Genomic DNA, 18,951 nt, shown 5'->3' with positions numbered 1-18,951 from the left:
GACTGATTAGTTTTAGAAATGGCATTAGGAACATTCTTATTTATCTCTCTCTCTCTCAGACTGCCCACTCTAAACACTGAAATTGAGTCATAGCTTGGGATGTGAAAGAGCAGACAAGACTAGTGAGCCTTTCACTGAACACACAGCCTTGTATGGGGAAAATGCACCAGTTTGAAAGAGGCTGGCTTAAGAATTATGTTTTGAATAGATGGTAAGGTCTTAAAAAACAATGGAGCAGTAGCAATTTAAAGCTACCCATGGGTATACAAATGTCTCAAATCTATTATATTATGAATATTTCTGTTATGTGTGAATATGGGCATGTTTTCCATGTTCTTCCAATATAGAATGCATAAATGCCTTATTACAGAATGTATCTATGGGTCAGGAGTATATAATATAATATTAAATTATATTGTGAGAATATAAATATATTTAGCTCTGTTTGAGCAAAATTTTCATATTAAATTGACAGCCTTAAAATTTATATATTGCTTTCAATATAAACATAACATATATGTTTTTTTAACAGTGCCCATCACAAACCTACTGTATATTTTCCAAAGGTCAAAGATCAGTAGGGTTGTCCATACTCCACGTCAGTTTCTCTTCTGGCCATTTATGTCAAATGCAAGCAATTGTTGAGTACAATGGGAATTTGTTTTTCTAACGACTGTGATGTGTCATGGAAGCATGGAATCAGTCACACTTTCCTGTTTTGGTTTGTGTCTCATCAACATTTCATTTGTGCCATGCTTCCATGCTTCCATTCCAACTCGACCTTCCTGCCCAGTCTACCAAAATATTCCTCTTCCCAGGAGCTCTGTTTTTCAGAGTCTCTGTTTGAACATTCCTATTGAGACAATAGGGATAGGTAGGCATGGAGTACAAATGTTCTCCAGCAGAGTCTAACATATATTTTTAAGTCATTTCCCTTCTTTTTGAAAATTAGAGAGCCCAAACATAAAACCATTCAGTAAGTGTAAACTACTGTACATGGTCAAATGTATTTGGACATCCGAACACCACCTCCATAAGTGCTTGTTGAACATTTAATTTTAAACCCATGACAACCTTCATTATTATTATTTGACAACACATTATTAAGGTGTTCACATACTTTCGGCCATACAGTGTATCTACAGTATACAGGAACAGAGAGGATCATATATTATATAGAGGCATTGGACTTAGTTTTGTTATGAAGTCCACTTGCCATATCTTCACTTTAATGTATACAACACTAAAATACATTGCCTAGCTCTGAGCAATATATTTTACCTAGGATTGGATGCACTAAGCCATTCTTAAATACAACAGCAGCTCTCAGCTCTTCTCTGTTGATACTTAGCAGACTGATACTGTACGAAATGCAGAGGGTACAGGCTTCTGAAGGAGGAGAGCTTGGATTGCTCAGTTCCACACACTGCATGAAGAACAGATGCAAAAAAGACAGTAAGCATCATTTAGGCTTCTTGGCCAAATGATGTGTGCTTCTTGGTGTGTTTTAACAAGCACTGTGCCAGGATAACGCTGGATCTGCTTTCCAAGTTAAAGAAAATCAAACTCTAATAAAAATACATAAAGCATTGCTTTAACACATTTGAAATAAGTCTTTATTGATTTAGTTTCATGTTAGAATGAAAGTGCCATCAATATTAGAGGCTACTTCACAATGACCAAAACAAAAATCTGTGGTCAAATTGGTAAAACATGCCTCCGTTTTCTCCGAAATAGTATTAGCATCTACCACAATAACTCTCCTGTTCTTTTTGCCAGTTGGGGAAAGGATGAGACTTTTTTACCATTCTTGTTTGGACACTGTTACACATTTCCTTTGATGGAGTTTTATCCGTCGCTTAATATTTTCCAGAAATTGGAGGCAGTGTGGAGGAAGCAAAACCCTCTCACACTCTCAATACAGACATGTTTGGATTTGCTAGTGGTTGAGCGACGCCATAATATATTCCTATTCAATCATTACATTATGCAACAAGTTACCGGGCACACACTACATTTGTAACTGTCTAGGTCACATGTGTTTGAAAAACACTGTATGTAATGATAAGAGAACAGAACATAAAAAAGAAAAAAGGAAATCAAATGTGTCCTCTTAATCTCCAGGATAAAGTATTGTTCTCCACATCGTATGATTTGATAATACTTGCAAGTGTCAGGTGAAAGTAAAGCTATGGCTTACTTCACTGTATGCACATGGTGGTCATAGTCTTCTCAGATTATTTTTGGAATTGGGCCATTGCGAGGAGGAAGCATTTTTTATATACTTGGATATTGATAAATTGGATGGGAAAAAGACTACACATAATGGGGAAAGACTGTCAGCAGGCTTGGATTATTTGTCTTCTTAATTGGAAAAATTCATACAATAGTGTCTAAATGTCTTGGGAGGAATGTAAAGTCAAAGAATAGGAGGAAGCCATTTTAATGGAACACTAACAGATTTGTATTATTTTGAAAAACGCTAATTACTTTCTGCCAACTCCAATAAATAATTTGGAGATCTTGTCAGGGCCTCAAATTAATGCTAAACAGATGTGATTGTATAATTGTCAAACTTCAGCAAATGGGAGTTTAGTCAATCATAGCTCAATCCAGCGTGCCACTTACATCTAGCTAAGACAATTAATAATATTGACTGATCAGACTGATTTTACAGTGAAATCTGAAACAGTAGGTTGACTTTTCTTTAGCTTAAATCAGTCTGTGCTTACTGAAATTGGAAACACTGTCCCCAGTGGCCAAAGTGGCAATTTTTGTTGGACACGCTAAATGTTCCGGGTAAAATATCCACAGAGGGGTGCCAAAAGGAATTGTGAAGTGAGTTGTTTTCAGCTGTACAGGATATTCAAAAGTAAAGAGGCTTGCATGTTTTATAAACTGAACCCCCTGACCCAAACCCCAAACCTAAACCCTAACCATCAGAAATGTGAGGAGGAAAATGCAACCTCTGAATCGTGCTCAATAATGCTTGCATGGTTACTTCCTGGATTCAACGTCAGATCTGAATCCGGGTCTCCCATGCTGCTGATGCAATGCACTTCCAGTCACACGAAAAAGGAAGGTATAAACACTGGAGTCAATGCAAAAAATGTCTGATAGGATATGGAGCTTATCATTAAGCTGGTATGAAATGTCCTAACATGGGGTACTGGAACTCTCAGAAACAACATGCAAACTTCCTGTGTGGTCACGTTGGACAGAAAATTCACTGCCACCACCCAAGGATCTGACCATTTTTATATATTCTTAAAAAAAAATCTAAATATGCTGAAAGGTACTTGGAACTTGCATAGAATATTTTCATTCAATTCATAAAATATTAGCAATTTTACAAAATAAGGGTCATTGTGTGTACAAAGACAAAGTTTATTTTCTGAGAGTTGCATGTTTAATCATGATTCAATAGCAGGATACGTTACAAAAGACCAGACACCATTTTTTTGGTTAATACAAGTTGACAGGATCCAAATTAAGACTGCTTCTTAAGTAAAGGAGACAAGTAACTTTAAAATAAAGCAAACAAGAACAGTGGAACCAAAACAGCCCCAAGCTGCAGGAAACAACCCCCTTCGAGGATTATACTTGTACAACTTTTCATATCTCTAAAATCCAATTCAGTTATTTTGTACATTGAGCCAGGCAAAAGCTGGGTCAGTATAATGTAAATGCCTCCTGGGGAAATTGAGTGTCACAGCCAACAACGGTGTTGTGGATTGAGTTTGAATCCCTTATGATTACCTTGACTGAATGTCAGTCTGGTTTCTTGACAAACCCAACAAATGAGTTTTCCTCTAAGTGCATCCTATAGTTTGGGGTAACTGGCAGTTGGGAAATCACAGAAAAACACTTTACCTTAAACTACATAATAAATTGAGCAACCAAGGCCAAACTCTGTGGAAACAGCGAGCAGTCTTGAACAACAGAGGCTAAACTCAGACATCAAAGACCTAAGCTTTTTAAGATGTTATGTTTGTGCATCAAACAAACATTTGAATTAGAAAGGCAGCTGCTCTCTCACAATACATTTTAAAGGGTCGTTTCTGTGGCAACAGCTCTATTTCCTTTGTGTTTACAGCTGGGGCTGGAAATATTTGTCCCAAATCAGTCTGTCTGGCCAGAACAAAGCTGTCCTGGCTGAGCTCTTCAAAATTATGTTTCATACAGTATGTTACATGAGATCTTGAAATGTAAATCACACAAGGGATCAGGAGCACTAATCTCAAGACTGGGGGAGTAATGTCAAACTCTAGCTTCACAGTCAGAGGCTATTATATGGCACAGTGTGTCAAATATCAGCTGATTTCAAGTGGAGAAATTTCAGTGTTATTAAACCCCTGTAATTACAGTCAAGCAATGCCTCAAAGCATATTAAGTTATTCATTAGCATAAACAGAGGTCAAGAAAGGTCCTTTGGCACACATCCCATTTGGAGTGAGTCTGATCAGCACTGCATTATTCTACAGATGGAACACAATACAGCTTTTGTGGACATGATGTCATCCTTAGGGGATGATTACTAGGACTCCACAGCTTGGCGTATTGGCAATTTGCTTGCTATTTCAACCTAAGAGAATGAACAGAGAACCCCTGCCAACTATCTGTCATTATGGGGGTAATTGAGGTAAAAAAAATTAGGGCTTATCCCTCAGTGGCAACCTTCTGTGACCTTGAGTTCCATCACTATACTATGCACCTCACCTGGATACAGTGATGGAAACACTGAAAGAAATCGTAAATGGGTCTCTTGAAGTCATTGTGCTCAGAAAAGGCTATAAATATACCTATAATGGACTCATTAAAAATGTAATTCTGATGGCAAAGGTATAAAGGAGTATGCCAGAGCAGCATCACAGTATTAATGCTTTTCTTTGTTGGTAACACTTTATAATAACTTTCAATAACAGCCCATTAACAAGTATTTTGTAATGCTTAGCAGATCTCTGTGCATTCAAATATGACTGTGCGCACCGTAAAAATATGTGGTTATTTGTTAAATTAAGAAGCTTTTTCTTCTGGTTCTGACATTTATAAAGTACTTTTGATTGGTGTAACCCAACAAAGTCAGACATATTAAATCAGAAGCCATATTTGTACGCCTATTCTGGCAAAACTCCTACGGCAAACATTAACCATTTTTGCCATAAATTATTTGCATGCAAATGAGCTTTGGGCCAAGTGTTTGCCAGAAGTAGTATCAAAGGTTTGCTGCAGGTTCACTACTATTGGTGAAAAGCTGCAAACTTTAAAGTTGCTCAGACTCAGTCATTTTTTTTTTGGGCTTACATTTTATATTTTATATTCATTATGTATCATAATTCAAATGCAGTAGTTTTCAGTTATCGATGCCATTGTAGAAATTCAATATTATTCTACTGGTTATGTGATTCTAACAAGGCAGCCCCCATGAGGGGACCCTCTCCATGTAGAATAAGGTTACTGATATCAGGGGCCAGGGTAGCTCAGCGAGTACTGATGCTGACTACCACCCCTGGAGTCATGAGTTCGAATTCAGAGTATGCTGAGTGACTCCAGCCAGGACTCCTAAACAACCAAATTGGCCCGGTTGCTAGGGAGGGTAGAGTCACATGGGGTAACCTCCTCGTGGTCATGATTTGGGGTTCTCAGTCACAATGGGGCACGTGGTAAGTTGTGCGTGGATCACGGACAGTAGCATAAGCCTCCACTTGCGAAGTCTCAGTGGTGTCGTGCACAATGTGCCACATGATAATATGTGTGGATTGACGGTCTCAGAAGCGGAGGCAACTGAGACTTGTCCTCCACCACCCACATTGAGGAGAGTAACCGTGCCACCAAGAGGACCTACTAAGCAGTGGGAATTGGGCATTCCAAATTGGGAGAAAAGAGGATAAATACAATAAAATAAAATATGTATGAAATCACTGGAGTCTTCATCTCGTGCAAGTGCTTACGATTTTATACATATGTTTCAAAATATACATGTATTTATTTAGAAGTAAACTTTTTAAATTAGGAAAAAATGACTGAGTGCACCTTTAAGTCAAGTCAAGTAATTTTTATATGTATAGCTCTTTTACAATATACATTGTTTTAAAGCAACTTTACAGAAAATATCTTTGTCATATCATATATATACTTAAACTCAAACTCCCCTGTGAACAACTTAATTGAAAAACATCCCATGTCTTGGTCTTTAGGCAATAATTTGCAACAATGTATTTATTTATTCTTCAAATTAACCGCATATTAGCTGTCTCTTTATTCCAAACAACCCATTTTTGCAAGGGTGGATCTTTTAAACGTAACCTCATCTGAAATTTTTTTTTATGGTTTTATGGAAAAAAATATATAATTAAAACGTTAATGATCTGTTAAGCATGATTAATGTTTACATTTTTGTTAAAGCCATTCAAGTTAATATAAAGTGTTACCTCTTTATAACATGCTCACTAAGGTTCGTTCCAATACTTTACTGGATCATAATAAATCATGGAGCAGCGTCAGTTCATTGAGTTCAATATCAGCGCCAAGCGCAAATCACAATAGAGGTGACGCTAATCCAGAGCGCATCATCGCACCTCTCAGTTTAATTCATATTTTTTTTTTTGTTTGACCAATTATCTGGTCTGTTATGAGAGTTTACTGCATAGAATTATTAGCATGTCATTTGTGTGTGTGTGTGTGTGTGTGTGTGTGTGTGTGTGTGTGTGTGTGTGTGTGTGTGTGTGTGTGTGTGTGTGTGAGCGTGTATTTATCACTTTGTGGGGACCAAATGTCCCCATAAGGATAGTAAAACCTGAAATTTTTGACCTTGTGGGGACATTTTGTCGGTCCCCATGAGGAAAACAGCTTATAAATCATACTAAATTATGTTTTTTGAAAATGTAAAAATGCAGAAAGTTTTCTGTGAGGGTTAGGTTTAGGGGTAGGGTTAGGTTTAGGGGATAGAATATAAAGTTTGTACAGTATAAAAACCATTATGTCTATGGAAAGTCCCCATAAAACATGGAAACACAACAAGTGTGTGTGTGTGTGTGTGTGTGTGTGTGTGTGTGTGTGTGTGTGTGTGTGTGTGTGTGTGTGTGTGTGTGTGTGTGTGTGTGTGTGTGTGTGTGTGTGTGAAATTGTATAACTATAATACATAACTGCAACATTTACATCACTCTCTTAAATGAACTGGCAGCATGGAAAAAAATCACCAACCACAGAAATATCAGCGAAAGAAAACAACATACTTCGGAAATCTGCGCTTTTGCCAACAGATTCCCACAGGAATGGACCGACTACTTTTTTTCTGTGACATAATGCATCATTTATACATCTACCTGGATTGGATGTAGGCTAACCTTAATAAAACCTTCAAAGCATACAAACATGTCTGCATTTATAAAACATAATTGATGACATACCTGGCTCAAATGGCTGAAAGGCAATCCCAGGAGTAAAGATGCACAAAGTGATAATACTCCAGCACCAGAGCGTTACTCTGCTGAGAAGAAATGAATAATGATGAGATCTTTAACAAAATACAATGAATGAAAGATGGATGCGGAGGGGAAGAAATGTAAAATTACCTCAAAGATGAAACACTTGCACGACCCATGTCTCCAAGTTCAGTAGTCCCGTTACTGAGACTCCACTCGCTCGCTTCTGTATCCGAACAGTTGCGCTCTTCTCCTCTCTCTCTTGCACGCCCACCCGGTACTGCGAGAAGTTCCACGTGAACAAAGGCAGTCTCAGTTCGTCCAGACTCCCTCATCACTGAAATTTGACTCCTCGGGATCCCGTCTTAGACCACCTCTTTAACCTGCGCTCCCCACCTACTCATTTTCTCAAATGCAAATGGATTTTACGCACAAATCCCTCAACCACAGAGTTGAGATCCAAACGTTATTGTGACTCAGTAGGCTACAGTGGTCTCTTGGACATTTAAGCTACACTTAAAAATGTATGATTAGTATTCAGTAAGAAAATATCAAACCTAGTTTGCATCTGAATTGCAATGATTCTAGAGCTTTTCATTGAACAAACTTTTGACATGCACTGACATTTTCCCAGAAAAATTCACACAGGTTCCATTATTTAAAACCTACGTTTCTTTTTTTAGTATTGTTATGTTTGAAAAATGTTCCTGTGATATCTTTCTTGAAAACAATTGACAACTGGTTTTATATTTTGTTATCCCTGCTACAAAGACCAGCTTAAGCAAATGCCCATGCTGGTCTTGGGTGGTTATGTTGATTAGTGCTGGTTCAGCTGGTTAACCAGCATAGTCATTCTTATGAAGTTGGTTAAGCTAGTTTAAAAGCCTGGTATGGTCACCAGCACACCAGAATCCCTTGCTGGGGGTGGGGGGACCAGCACCCAAAACACAACATAAACAGGTGATCAGCAATGGTGTTTTTTTCAGCAAGGTAATGCAATTAAATTGAGTCATTCCGCAAAATCAGTGACTTACATTTCAAAAAGGTTCTATTATAGTCATATTTTTAAAAGATTGTACATTTACATTTACATTTATGCATTTGGCAGACACTTTTATACAAAGCGCACTTATTACAGGGACAATCCCCCCAGAGCAACCTGGAGTTAAGTGTCTTGCTCAATGACACAATGGTGGTGGCTGTGGGGATCAAACCAGCAACCTTCTGATTACCAGTTATGTGCTTTAGCCCACTACGCCACCACCACAAAAGTGATAATAAATTGCACTGTGCCATCTAAAAAAAATTTTAATAAAAACAACATAGGGTTGGGTAAGAGTAACCCTAACCCTAATCGTAATTTATTAACTTTACAATTTATATATGTTGCGATATAGCTGCCATTACAAATGTAACAAAATTGATTGTAACATGGTCGGCAATTTACAGTTCTTTTAGCCATTATTAGATTTATGCTCATTATCATGGCACTTCAAGGTGTTTATTTGAAAGATAATTCAATGCTAATATTTATACAAATATCAACTTTTTAATTATCAGTTGTTTTCTGTACAAAATCATGAAAAGGGTTTGACAAATTAAGATCGTCCCATACTGACAAAACAGTGTTGGCTAAATTATTAAAAAAGTAATCCACTACAAATTACTAACTAATTGTCTATTAGTATAATCAGATTACTTTAATGATTACCTCATAAAAAATTAATTACATTCCTAATTACCTTACTTTTAAGTTACTTTCTAAAACAAATTCAAAATAATGTAGATTTTCTCGTTCATTGTCTCACACATCCATCAGCTGTCACAGAACCGCAGACGTACTTATGAACATCTGAATTCACATTTTAATTGTATAACACATAGAGTAAATAATATATTTTTAAAAATATTTTTAACCCAAGTAATGTAATTAGTAATTACTTTCATTGAAAGTCAGTAACTGTAATCTGATTACAAGAATTTAAAATGTAATGATTTACACTACTTTTTGTGCCTAAAAGTAATGAGATTACAGTAAATAATTACTTTGTAATCCAATTACTCCCAACACTGTGACAAACCTAACAAAATATAAGAAAATGCTATAAAAAAGAGGAGACACTTACTTATACTTGTAGAGTTCATATCCTGCGTGGGTTAACTTTTTTTATATATATAAATTTTTTATTTAAGGAATTGTACATTTAATAAATTATGATGGTAACAAAGTATTTATATAACATAAATATAAATAGATAGATAGAATACATAATAAATGCTATCTTTTATTTCCATGTTGTATTTTCTATTAAAATGTGCACAATAAAAATAAAATATACAGTAGTAACTGTATATTAAATGCTGATATGTTGGGGGAAATTGCCTAGTAAAAACACATCACAGAAGTTGGCATCAGGTATTCATAGTTAAAGTCATTGTTTTCACATATGTTTTGTCTCCTCTTTTCTCCCAAATTTGGAATGCCCAACTCCCAATGCTCTCTAAATCCTCTTGGTGGTGTAGTGATCCAAACCGGGCCAATTTGGTTGCTTAGGAGACCTGGCTGGAGTCACTCAGCACGCCCTGGATTCAAAATCACGACTCCAGCGGTGGTAGTCAGCATCTTTACTTTACCAGGGAGCCCCCCTGTTTTAACATATGTTAATGAGGAACACAAAAGGAACAGGGGAGTGTTGACAAAAACAGGGGTTTTCAACACTTCAGGACACACGCCCCCTCGGTTTGTCTAATACAAGCTTGCATATACCACATACGAAACATGAAATATAGACCCTTGCTTACCGAATTCATTATAACGGTTAAGTCTGTTTTTGAGAGCACATTATGGCAATCTGTAGCTCAATACCCATCATGGCTAGTCGTAAATCATCCTCCACTGTTAATAAACTTGAACGGTCCTTGCATTTGATGTATGGAAATCATGGTTTCGCTTTGTGATTTGGCTGGTTTGTTAACCCTTATTATTTACTGTGTAAAACGTTATCCAGCTAATCTTTGAATGTCAGGAGCTTGGTTTAATAGTTTAAAAGTCACAGAATTTAACACTCCTTCTGTATAACTCAGTGTTCCTTAAAGAATAGGTTGAATCAATGATTTATTGGCTCACACATTGCATATTGTCAGCACAGTATTTGTCACCACCTGTTGGAGTAAACATGTTATAATTGTGATTGAGCATATTTAAACAAATGTGAATGAATCTCGGAGTTAAAAGGATTTAAAAGACTCCTTGTTAATCCCTGTAATCTTGCATTCCCAATTGATAGGCTCTCGTGGCCTTGCACCCACAGGTTCAAAAAACCCTGGACTAAAACTGTCCTTTTATGACATCTCCAAGACCAAATCTGTTTTATTAACCATTCATATATTCATCTATGCATGCCTGCTACAATATTTAAGCATGAGAGATCTACAACAAACAGTGATAAACAGTGAATATTACTCAGCTAGAATGCTGACACATAGCAATCATCATGCCTCTAGGATCTAGGCAACATCTGAATGATAAACTGTTTTTTTTTTGCCAATATTTTGTACTTTCAGTGAATGTTTAGGACAGTTAATTCTTGCATTTCAAATACTGAAATGACTCTCTAGCAAAGAGATGCCTGCCAACACTATCTCAGCTGCCGCTGGGAAGAGACATCATTTACTCACAAGATTAGGTCAATTATTCACCATTCAGCAAAGACCACAACGATATCTTCTAGTCATTCATAAACTTGGTGACTCTAAGGCTATGAGAAAATACCCAAAGCGCTTTGATACTATGGCCTTGTTTGTATGTCGTAATCCATAACCTGGTGTTTGTAATTGTCTTTCAACATGATTTTGAAGTTGCATATAAAGATTATGATATATGACAGACATTATAACAGATGGAGTGACTGCACGTTTTTCATGCATTCTTTCATTGTTTGCTAACAATGAAATGCCCATTAAAAACCAAAAGTTGTGAAATGTCTTAGCTAAGTAAGCATTTGATTAAAGAGTGGCTTGCCAGACATCTGAGAACATTAAAGAGTTGTATAGCTCCTGAGGTAAATCACAGTGACATTCTGTGATTGTCTTTGCCAGGATTCTGTAAAAAAGTTTATGTGGTAATTCTCAGAGGATCTGCATGAGATTGTTTCATTCTTTTAATTTTTAGGATAGGGACTTTCTCAGCATTACTACCAAATTTCGAAGGGCGTGGCACCATCTGCAGCAACTAATATGGTAGATCTTTTGAGATACTAACATTTCTCAAATGTTATAACTGTAATACATAACTGCAACATTAACATCACTCTCTTAAAAAAATTGTTGGTCAATTTTTGTTTTGCTTTTGACATCGCAACCAAAATGATCACGGGGGAAATCGACATGTTGCTTCTGAAATTTCATGTCCCCTCAATCCCCCATTAGACATTTTTGCATCAATTTCAGTGTGAACAGATTTTCCTCTAGCACTACTAATAGCATGTTTTGTGAGTAACCAAAGAGACACAGGTTTTGGTCCTGTGGGAACCAGGAAATAATCGCATTCACATTAACAATGGTGAGCATGATTCAGAAGTTAAATTTTCACTCTAAAATTACACTATTACTACACAGATGGTTTAGGGAATAGAGTTAACAAAATTTGCATTGCTGTTGACTATATTGCTTCATTTACTACTAAAAATACAACTCGCTTTTGGCGGCACTCTGTGGACATTTTACCCTGAGACTGGAGCTCACACATGCTTGTACGTTCAACAACTCTTCCACCTACTGTGACTGAGGGGGCAATTGGGGCAGTGTTTCATATTCCGGTAAGCACAGACCTGATTTCAGGAGCAAAACTTTCAACCCACTATTGACGAATTCACAATGTCCAATCTGAGTTTGGGGCAAACTTCTATGTTTGAACAATGGAAGACAGTCAAGTCAAGTCATTTTTATTTGTATAGCGCCTTTCACAACACATGCCGTTTCAAAGCAGCTTTACAGAAGATCAGCATTAACAGGTGATAAAACTGTAATATCTATAATGTCGATTAATCATCATTGTGTAATTAGATAAAATACGATTGTTAATCATGTTTAAAAAATTGTAATTAAATAATAATTGTACTAATAACCCCAGTGAGCAAGCCTAAGGCGACTGTGTCAAGGAACACAAAACTCCATAAGATGTTGATTAATGGAGAAAAGTAACCTTGGGAGAAACCAGACTCACTGTGGGGGCCAGTTCCCCTCTGGCTAACATCATGAATATAATGTAAATATTACTTATGTATAGTTATATTCATGGTTTAAAATGATTAAACTAAGTAAGTGTTAAGGGTCAGTGTTTAAGGGACAGTGGGAATTTCTGATACATCTATTGCTCATAATTAGGGTTAGGGATTTAAAGAGTGTTACGTAGTCTCACACTGTTTGTGCGACAGACATGGATGATATATAAAAAAACTGTATAGTAAGCAACCACTTAGCAACCACCCAGAACACCATAGCAGCCACACAGCAGCATGCTAAAAACCAATGTGAACAACTAAGCAATGGCCTAGAACAATCCTGTTAATCACTACAACACCCTGACATTGCTGACTGGCAAGCACCACTACCATTTTCTGAAGAAAATGTCAATACCTAGTTATTTTGGCAATTCTGATTAGTGCCACTAATGTCATGCAAATTACAATTTTTTCATTGGGTCACAAGGTCTTTTGAGTCAAAAAATCTGCTAATGGAATTTAGCTGAGACCAGGTTTTTATTAATAAAACAAGACATTACTCAGTGAGAGAGGAGACCTTGTACAACCCCAAGTTCTCTCTGACTCATATACCCTTAGCAGTCAGCCCTGCAGATGATTTCATTTCTTGTTGATGTTAGACGTCTAGGATACAGGCAGTAGACCACAAGGATCTTCTTTAGCTGGCATCCTGACCACAAATAAAATGAGTATTCATCATCATTCATCAAGTGCAAAGAATTCAGTCCCTCAAGGTAGTCCGAAGCATGCCTGGGTGTTTCGGGGTAGATAAAGGATTCTTTGAAATTCCTCTCGCCCAGAAGCTAGATATTGCAGCGTCACAGTTACAGATAAACCTTATGAACTTTCAAGAGCGTTCCTCTGGAGGCAGCCAGAAGGCATTGACAAGCTGAAGGGCTTCTGTGTTCAGAGCACCGTGTATCATCTAAGGGATGCTTTAGTCAGAGACAGTGTCTGTTTGTCTGTCATTGTCTCAAGAGTCCATGTTTGGAGATGTTTGAGGCTGGTGTATCACAGACTGTTGAAGTGCCAGTCTGCAATATTGTGGCCTTGTTGTTAACATGGCGCCATTCAAGGCTCTGTAAGACATCATATCGGCAATAGAGAACATCTGAGACATTGTGCAATAATTGTCACAATCTATGGGGTATGTGTCTCAAAAGCAACAGATTTTATGTTTTAAGACAGCTCCAACGTTTTTCTCATCCTTAAACACATTACTTCAGATCACAAATTACTTTAGACCACAGCTCATTGCCCCACCAATTCAGTTTTTTCCTTTTGATAATTTAAGATGTTTTGTATTAACACATATTGCATGGAGTCACTCTAGGGCTGAGAAAGTAGGTGAACTTGCTGTTGTTTCTGAGGTTAGAGGAAATATCTCCATGGCAATGGGGTGTTGTTGAATGAAAATATATCTGAGAACGGGGGCTGAGAGAGGGAGAATATTGTGGGAGGCTTGTCTGAAGCTTTGAAAAATTCTCAAGGTCCACTATGACACAGCACTGCTTAGTAGCATGAAAGTAATGTTTTTTTTTTTTCTTGTTTTTTATTCTATATTACAGATGTTCAGTGGTCCACACAATTTAAAAAGATACTTCAATAATATCTTAACAATGAAGGTCATTGACTGAGGTCAAAGGCAGCTGATACACATACAGTAGATACAATAGAGATCCTAACTTGTTTGGTTAGTGTAGGAAACTTAACATTAGGAGGAAGTGGATGAGTCAGAATAAAAGAGATCCCCTATCATCTACAAATAGCTACAAATCAAGAATAGGATACAACAGCAGCTAATAAACATTTGTTTTGTCTTTCAGAAAGCTGTTGAGGAAGAAATACTCTTTGTATTTTTCAGTGTTTCAAATCTAAACTGGTAACACTGAGTTTTATTCCTTAACCAAATATATTATTATGTTCACTAATGGAAAAATTGAGCCTATGGAAAAAGTAACTTAGTAAGTAGATTTGTGTTTTAAGTTGCATAGGCTCATTGAATTCTACAGGCCCATTTGTATTAAGAGGAAATTATTCAGTGGACCAAATACAGATAAGTATTTTTGGGGTTTTTTCCTCAAAAGATCACAGCAAGTTGACTTGGAGGAGGGTAGTACAATGGTGGAGGTCTGTTGATTGACTCCCTAGGAGAGAACAGTTTCTACGTTTGCACATTGCTTTTCACATGGTCACTACACACACACACACACACACGTGCTCGCACACACACACTCACACACTGTAGTTTCAATCTCAAGGGGACACTGCGTACAGCTTTCAAATTAAAAGCTGTACGCAGAGGTAGACAGGGATTTTGCACAGCTTTTATTGTTAAATGTCTTGCCATTTAAAACAACCTCTGTAATATTGCATTAAGTTACTCAGTAAAGAAAATGTCTAAAGTGCTGAACCATGGAGAGATTTGAATATCATATTCTTCTAGTCAAACACATCCAAAGGGGTAAACATGTTTAGTGGAAAACCTTGACCATTAACATTCAGGGACCCCTCAAAGGTCAGAGGTCATACAGATACACTGCTCAAATATAGGTCAGATAAGGTGTCTAAGCATAGCCTTCAGAAAAGTAACTGCAATCTCATCATCCCCAAACAAGAAGTTTTGCAACACCTTTAAACTCACATATGGAAACACATTGGTTCTGTTCCAAAACCTAGTGAGCTGCCTACATAGGCAGATTTTAAGGCATCATAGGGGCACTCCCACATGAAGACCATTGTAATATAACTTGTTTTTGCAGCATTGAATAAGTGCTTCGCATATGAGACAATCCTATGATAAATTGTGACGAAAAATACATCCAAGTGAGAAGAACTGAAGAGAAATGTTGATTATGTACATGTAGTTTCGATCTCAAGGGGAGTGGTGGTGGCGTAGTGCGGTACAGCATATAACTGTTAATCAGAAGGTCGCCGGTTCGATCCCCACGGCCAACACCATTGTGTCCTTGAGCAAGGCACTTAACTCCAGGTTGTTCCGGGGGGATTGTCCCTGTAATAAGTGCACTGTAAGTTGCTTTGGATAAAAGCATCTGCCAAATGCATAAATGTAAATGTACATAATCATTTAAAACCGAAAAGTAGCCTATCAATGTAAATGGTTCAATCTAATTAAATATGGATTAGTTCACCCAACATTTTTGTGTGTTTTGTGTTTTAATGCTTATTAGAGTATCATGTTGTTAGCTTAGCAACATGCTATTAAGTTGACGAACAAAAAGAGATAAATGTTTATTTCTAAATATATATATTTAACTCAGTACTGGAAAGTATCAATATTGCTTATTACAGTATCGTGTTTTAGCTAAGCAACATGCTAATGCCAAACTCTATTCAAAACAAGAGTCAAGTTTCTTTGCGAGAGGAGTGCTATTTGTTAAACATTGTCAACATAGAGTGTTCTGAAACAGACTCTTAAAGTATGAGGATCCATTTTATTTACAAGGTAGATGCCTATGTACGCAGTGGACAGCAATGGTGCTCACCAGGTTAGGAACAGAGCCATTTACTCACTCACAGACTTTTCTGAGTGCTTGTGATGGAGAGAGCTTCTGGCACAAGGCTGTAATTCGACACTGGCAGCTCTGATATCCATATCCTCTAAAACAAGCAATTTATACATGTGTTCTCTGGGCCAATCCTTTCATTTGTAATGACATGTGGAGAGAGACAGGCTGTCTAAACCTCTGATATGAACTGTCCAAATATGTGGTTTATTTGTCCAAGTATATGACAGAACAACTTTTTAGATTAACAATGAATGATTTCTCAATTTAAACTTTTTTGCGGCACTGTGGCAATGAAAGGATGAAGAGATCCCAGATTGAAATTGCTTGTAAACCGCACACACACACACACAAGATGAGACAGTCACAATGTCGGATGAAACTGCTTTATTAATAGAAAGCAGTGCAGGCAAAAGTACAAAGGGCAAATCCAGTGAAGAGTTGTCGAGGGAAGCTTAGGGTCAAAAGCCGGGGAATCAAAGTATCGTAAGGGGCAAATCCGGGAGAGAGTGGTAAACGAGAGCGGGAGGTCGAAGCCGGGAAAACAGTTAACAATTAGGGCGAAGAACTAGACGGGACTAGCGGGATCAAAGACAGGGGAACAAGGGGAGCTGGCAAGCTAAGGGGTAAACAAGAGGAGGTCAGAAATAGACTAGACTAGCGGGGGGCAAAGATACAGGAAACTAAACACAATAACCAACACCCGTCTTTGGGATCAAAGCCGTGAGAGGCTCGGGAGGTGGAGCCGTGGGAGGCTCTGGATGGGGAGCCGTAGGAGGCCCGAGAGGCGGAGCCGTAGGAGGCTCTAGAGGCAGAGTCCTGGAAGGCTCGAGAGGCTTGGGGGACGGAGCCCTGAGAGGCTCGAGAGGAGGAGGAGCCCTAAGAGACTCGAGAGATGAAGCCGTGAGAGGCTTGAGGGGTGGAGCCATGAAAGACTCGAGGGGTGGAGCCCTGAGAGGCTCGAGGGGAGGAGGAGCCCTGAGAGGCTCGAGGGGAGGAGGAGCCCTGTGAGGCTCGAGAGGGGAAGCCCTGAGAGGCTTGAGAGGGGGAGGAGCCCTGAGAGACTCGAGAGGCAAAGCCGTGAGAGGCTTGAGGGGTGGAGCCATGAAAGACTCGAGGGACGGAGCCCTGAGAGGCTCGAGGGGAGGAGGAGCCCTGAAAGACTCAAGAGGGGAAGCCCTGAGAGGCTTGAGAGGGGGAGGAGCCCTGAGAGACTCGAGAGGCGAAGCCGTGAGAGGCTTGAGGGGTGGAGCCATGAAAGACTCGTGAGGAGAAGCCCTAGGAGGCTTGAGAGGGGGAGGAGCCCTGAGAGACTCGAGCGGCGAAGCCGTGAGAGGCTTGAGGGGGGGAGGAGCCCTGAGAGACTCGAGAGTCGAAGCCGTGAGAGGCTTGAGGGGTTGAGCCATGAAAGACTCGAGGGGCGGAGCCCTGAGAGGCTCGAGGGGAGGAGCCCTGAAAGACTCGAGAGGCGAAGCCATGAGAGGCTTGAGGGATGGAGCCATGAAAGACTCTAGAGGAGAAGCCCTGAGAGGCTTGGAAGGAGGCGGAGCTCTGGGAGGCTCGAGAGGAGGAGCCTTGGGAGGCTCGTGAGGCAGAGGCCGCGAGGGCTCTGAGGGGCGAGCAGAGGCTGGCAGAGCCGTGGAAGACTCTGGGGGCGGAGCAGAACCCGGCAGAGTCGTGGAAGACTCTGGGGGCAGAGCAGAACCCGGCAGAGCCGTGGAAGACTCTGGGGGCGGAGCAGAACCCGGCAGAGCCGTGGAAGACTCTGAGGGAACCTCTGCGGTCTTGAGCACAAGACGAGACTGGGGAGAAGGGGCCCTCTTCCTTCTCTTACGTCTTTGGCCAACAGGGGACGTGGCCATGGGGACGGTCGAGGCTACAGGCGCTGGCTCTGGGGTGGTTGAGGCAACAGGCGCTGGCTCGCTGACCTTGGCAGACATGGGCGCTGGCTCGCCGGCCGTGGCGGGCATGGGCGCTGGCTCGTTGGCCGTGGCGGGCATGGGCGCTGGCTCGTTGGCCGTGGCGGGCATGGGCGCTGGCTCGTTGGCCATGGTGGGCATGGGCGCTGGCTCGTTGGCCGTGGCGGGCATGGGCGCTGGCTCGTGGGCCACGGGTGCTGGCTCGTTGGCCGTGGCAGGCATGGGCGTTGACTCGCTGGCCGTGCCAGGCTTCGAGGCTGGGGCCGTGTCCGGCTTCGGGACTAGGGCCGTGTCCGGCTTCGGGACTGGGGCCGTGACAGGCCTCGAGACGGGGGCTGTGGTGTGGAGCGCTGGTTCAGTGTCTGCCTCCCACACAGTAAACAAGGAACCAGCGTACAGTAGGGCGAGGTCAATAAACTGAGCCAGGTTGAGAGAGCAGCTACCACCAGGCATGAATGATGAGGTTGGCTCATTCAGTCCAAATTGAAAAATGGTTTTCAGAGCCACCTCATTAAAATTCACCTGGTTGGCCAGGGCACAAAAATTCACAACATAAACCTCCAAGGGTTGACTCCCCTGACGCAACCCCACGAGTCAGGCCGCTGGCTCCATAATGTCGAGGGCGGGGTTATGAGTTACACAACCGCTGCCTCGCATAAAAAACCCTTGGTCAGCGTCCGAAGAGCCATAAAACCTCTCCGGGGGTGGAGAGTGCACAGCGCTCAGAAATGCACTGGAGGCATAAACGGGCTCAGGGGCAGACACAGGTGAAATAGGGTGAAACAAATCAGAAATAGCGCATACCTGCTGCCCCTGGGCC

General features: G+C 40.1%; 1 protein-coding gene across 3 annotated transcripts in view; it reads right to left on the bottom strand.

The window, feature by feature from the left end:
- Positions 1-7,774, bottom strand: part of LOC127634047 (collagen alpha-1(XV) chain-like) — a 116,043-nt gene extending 108,269 nt beyond the window's left edge. For 2 of the 3 annotated variants that reach the window (XM_052113445.1, XM_052113447.1), the window contains exons 1-2: positions 7,575-7,774; positions 7,410-7,489 (exon numbers count right to left, since the gene is read on the bottom strand). In XM_052113445.1, coding sequence (XP_051969405.1) covers positions 7,410-7,489; positions 7,575-7,759 — 265 coding nt within the window. In that variant the 5' untranslated portion in view covers positions 7,760-7,774. The remainder of the gene's footprint in view (positions 1-7,409; positions 7,490-7,574) is intronic. The other variant, XM_052113446.1, reaches the window with a different exon arrangement.
- Between the last annotated feature and the right edge of the window lie 11,177 nt (positions 7,775-18,951).

This window comes from Xyrauchen texanus, chromosome 41 (assembly GCF_025860055.1).
Source record: "Xyrauchen texanus isolate HMW12.3.18 chromosome 41, RBS_HiC_50CHRs, whole genome shotgun sequence".
NCBI classification, from domain to species: domain Eukaryota; kingdom Metazoa; phylum Chordata; class Actinopteri; order Cypriniformes; family Catostomidae; genus Xyrauchen; species Xyrauchen texanus.
Note: the sequence above shows the minus strand (reverse complement) of the source record. Positions and strands in the feature narration are given on the sequence as shown.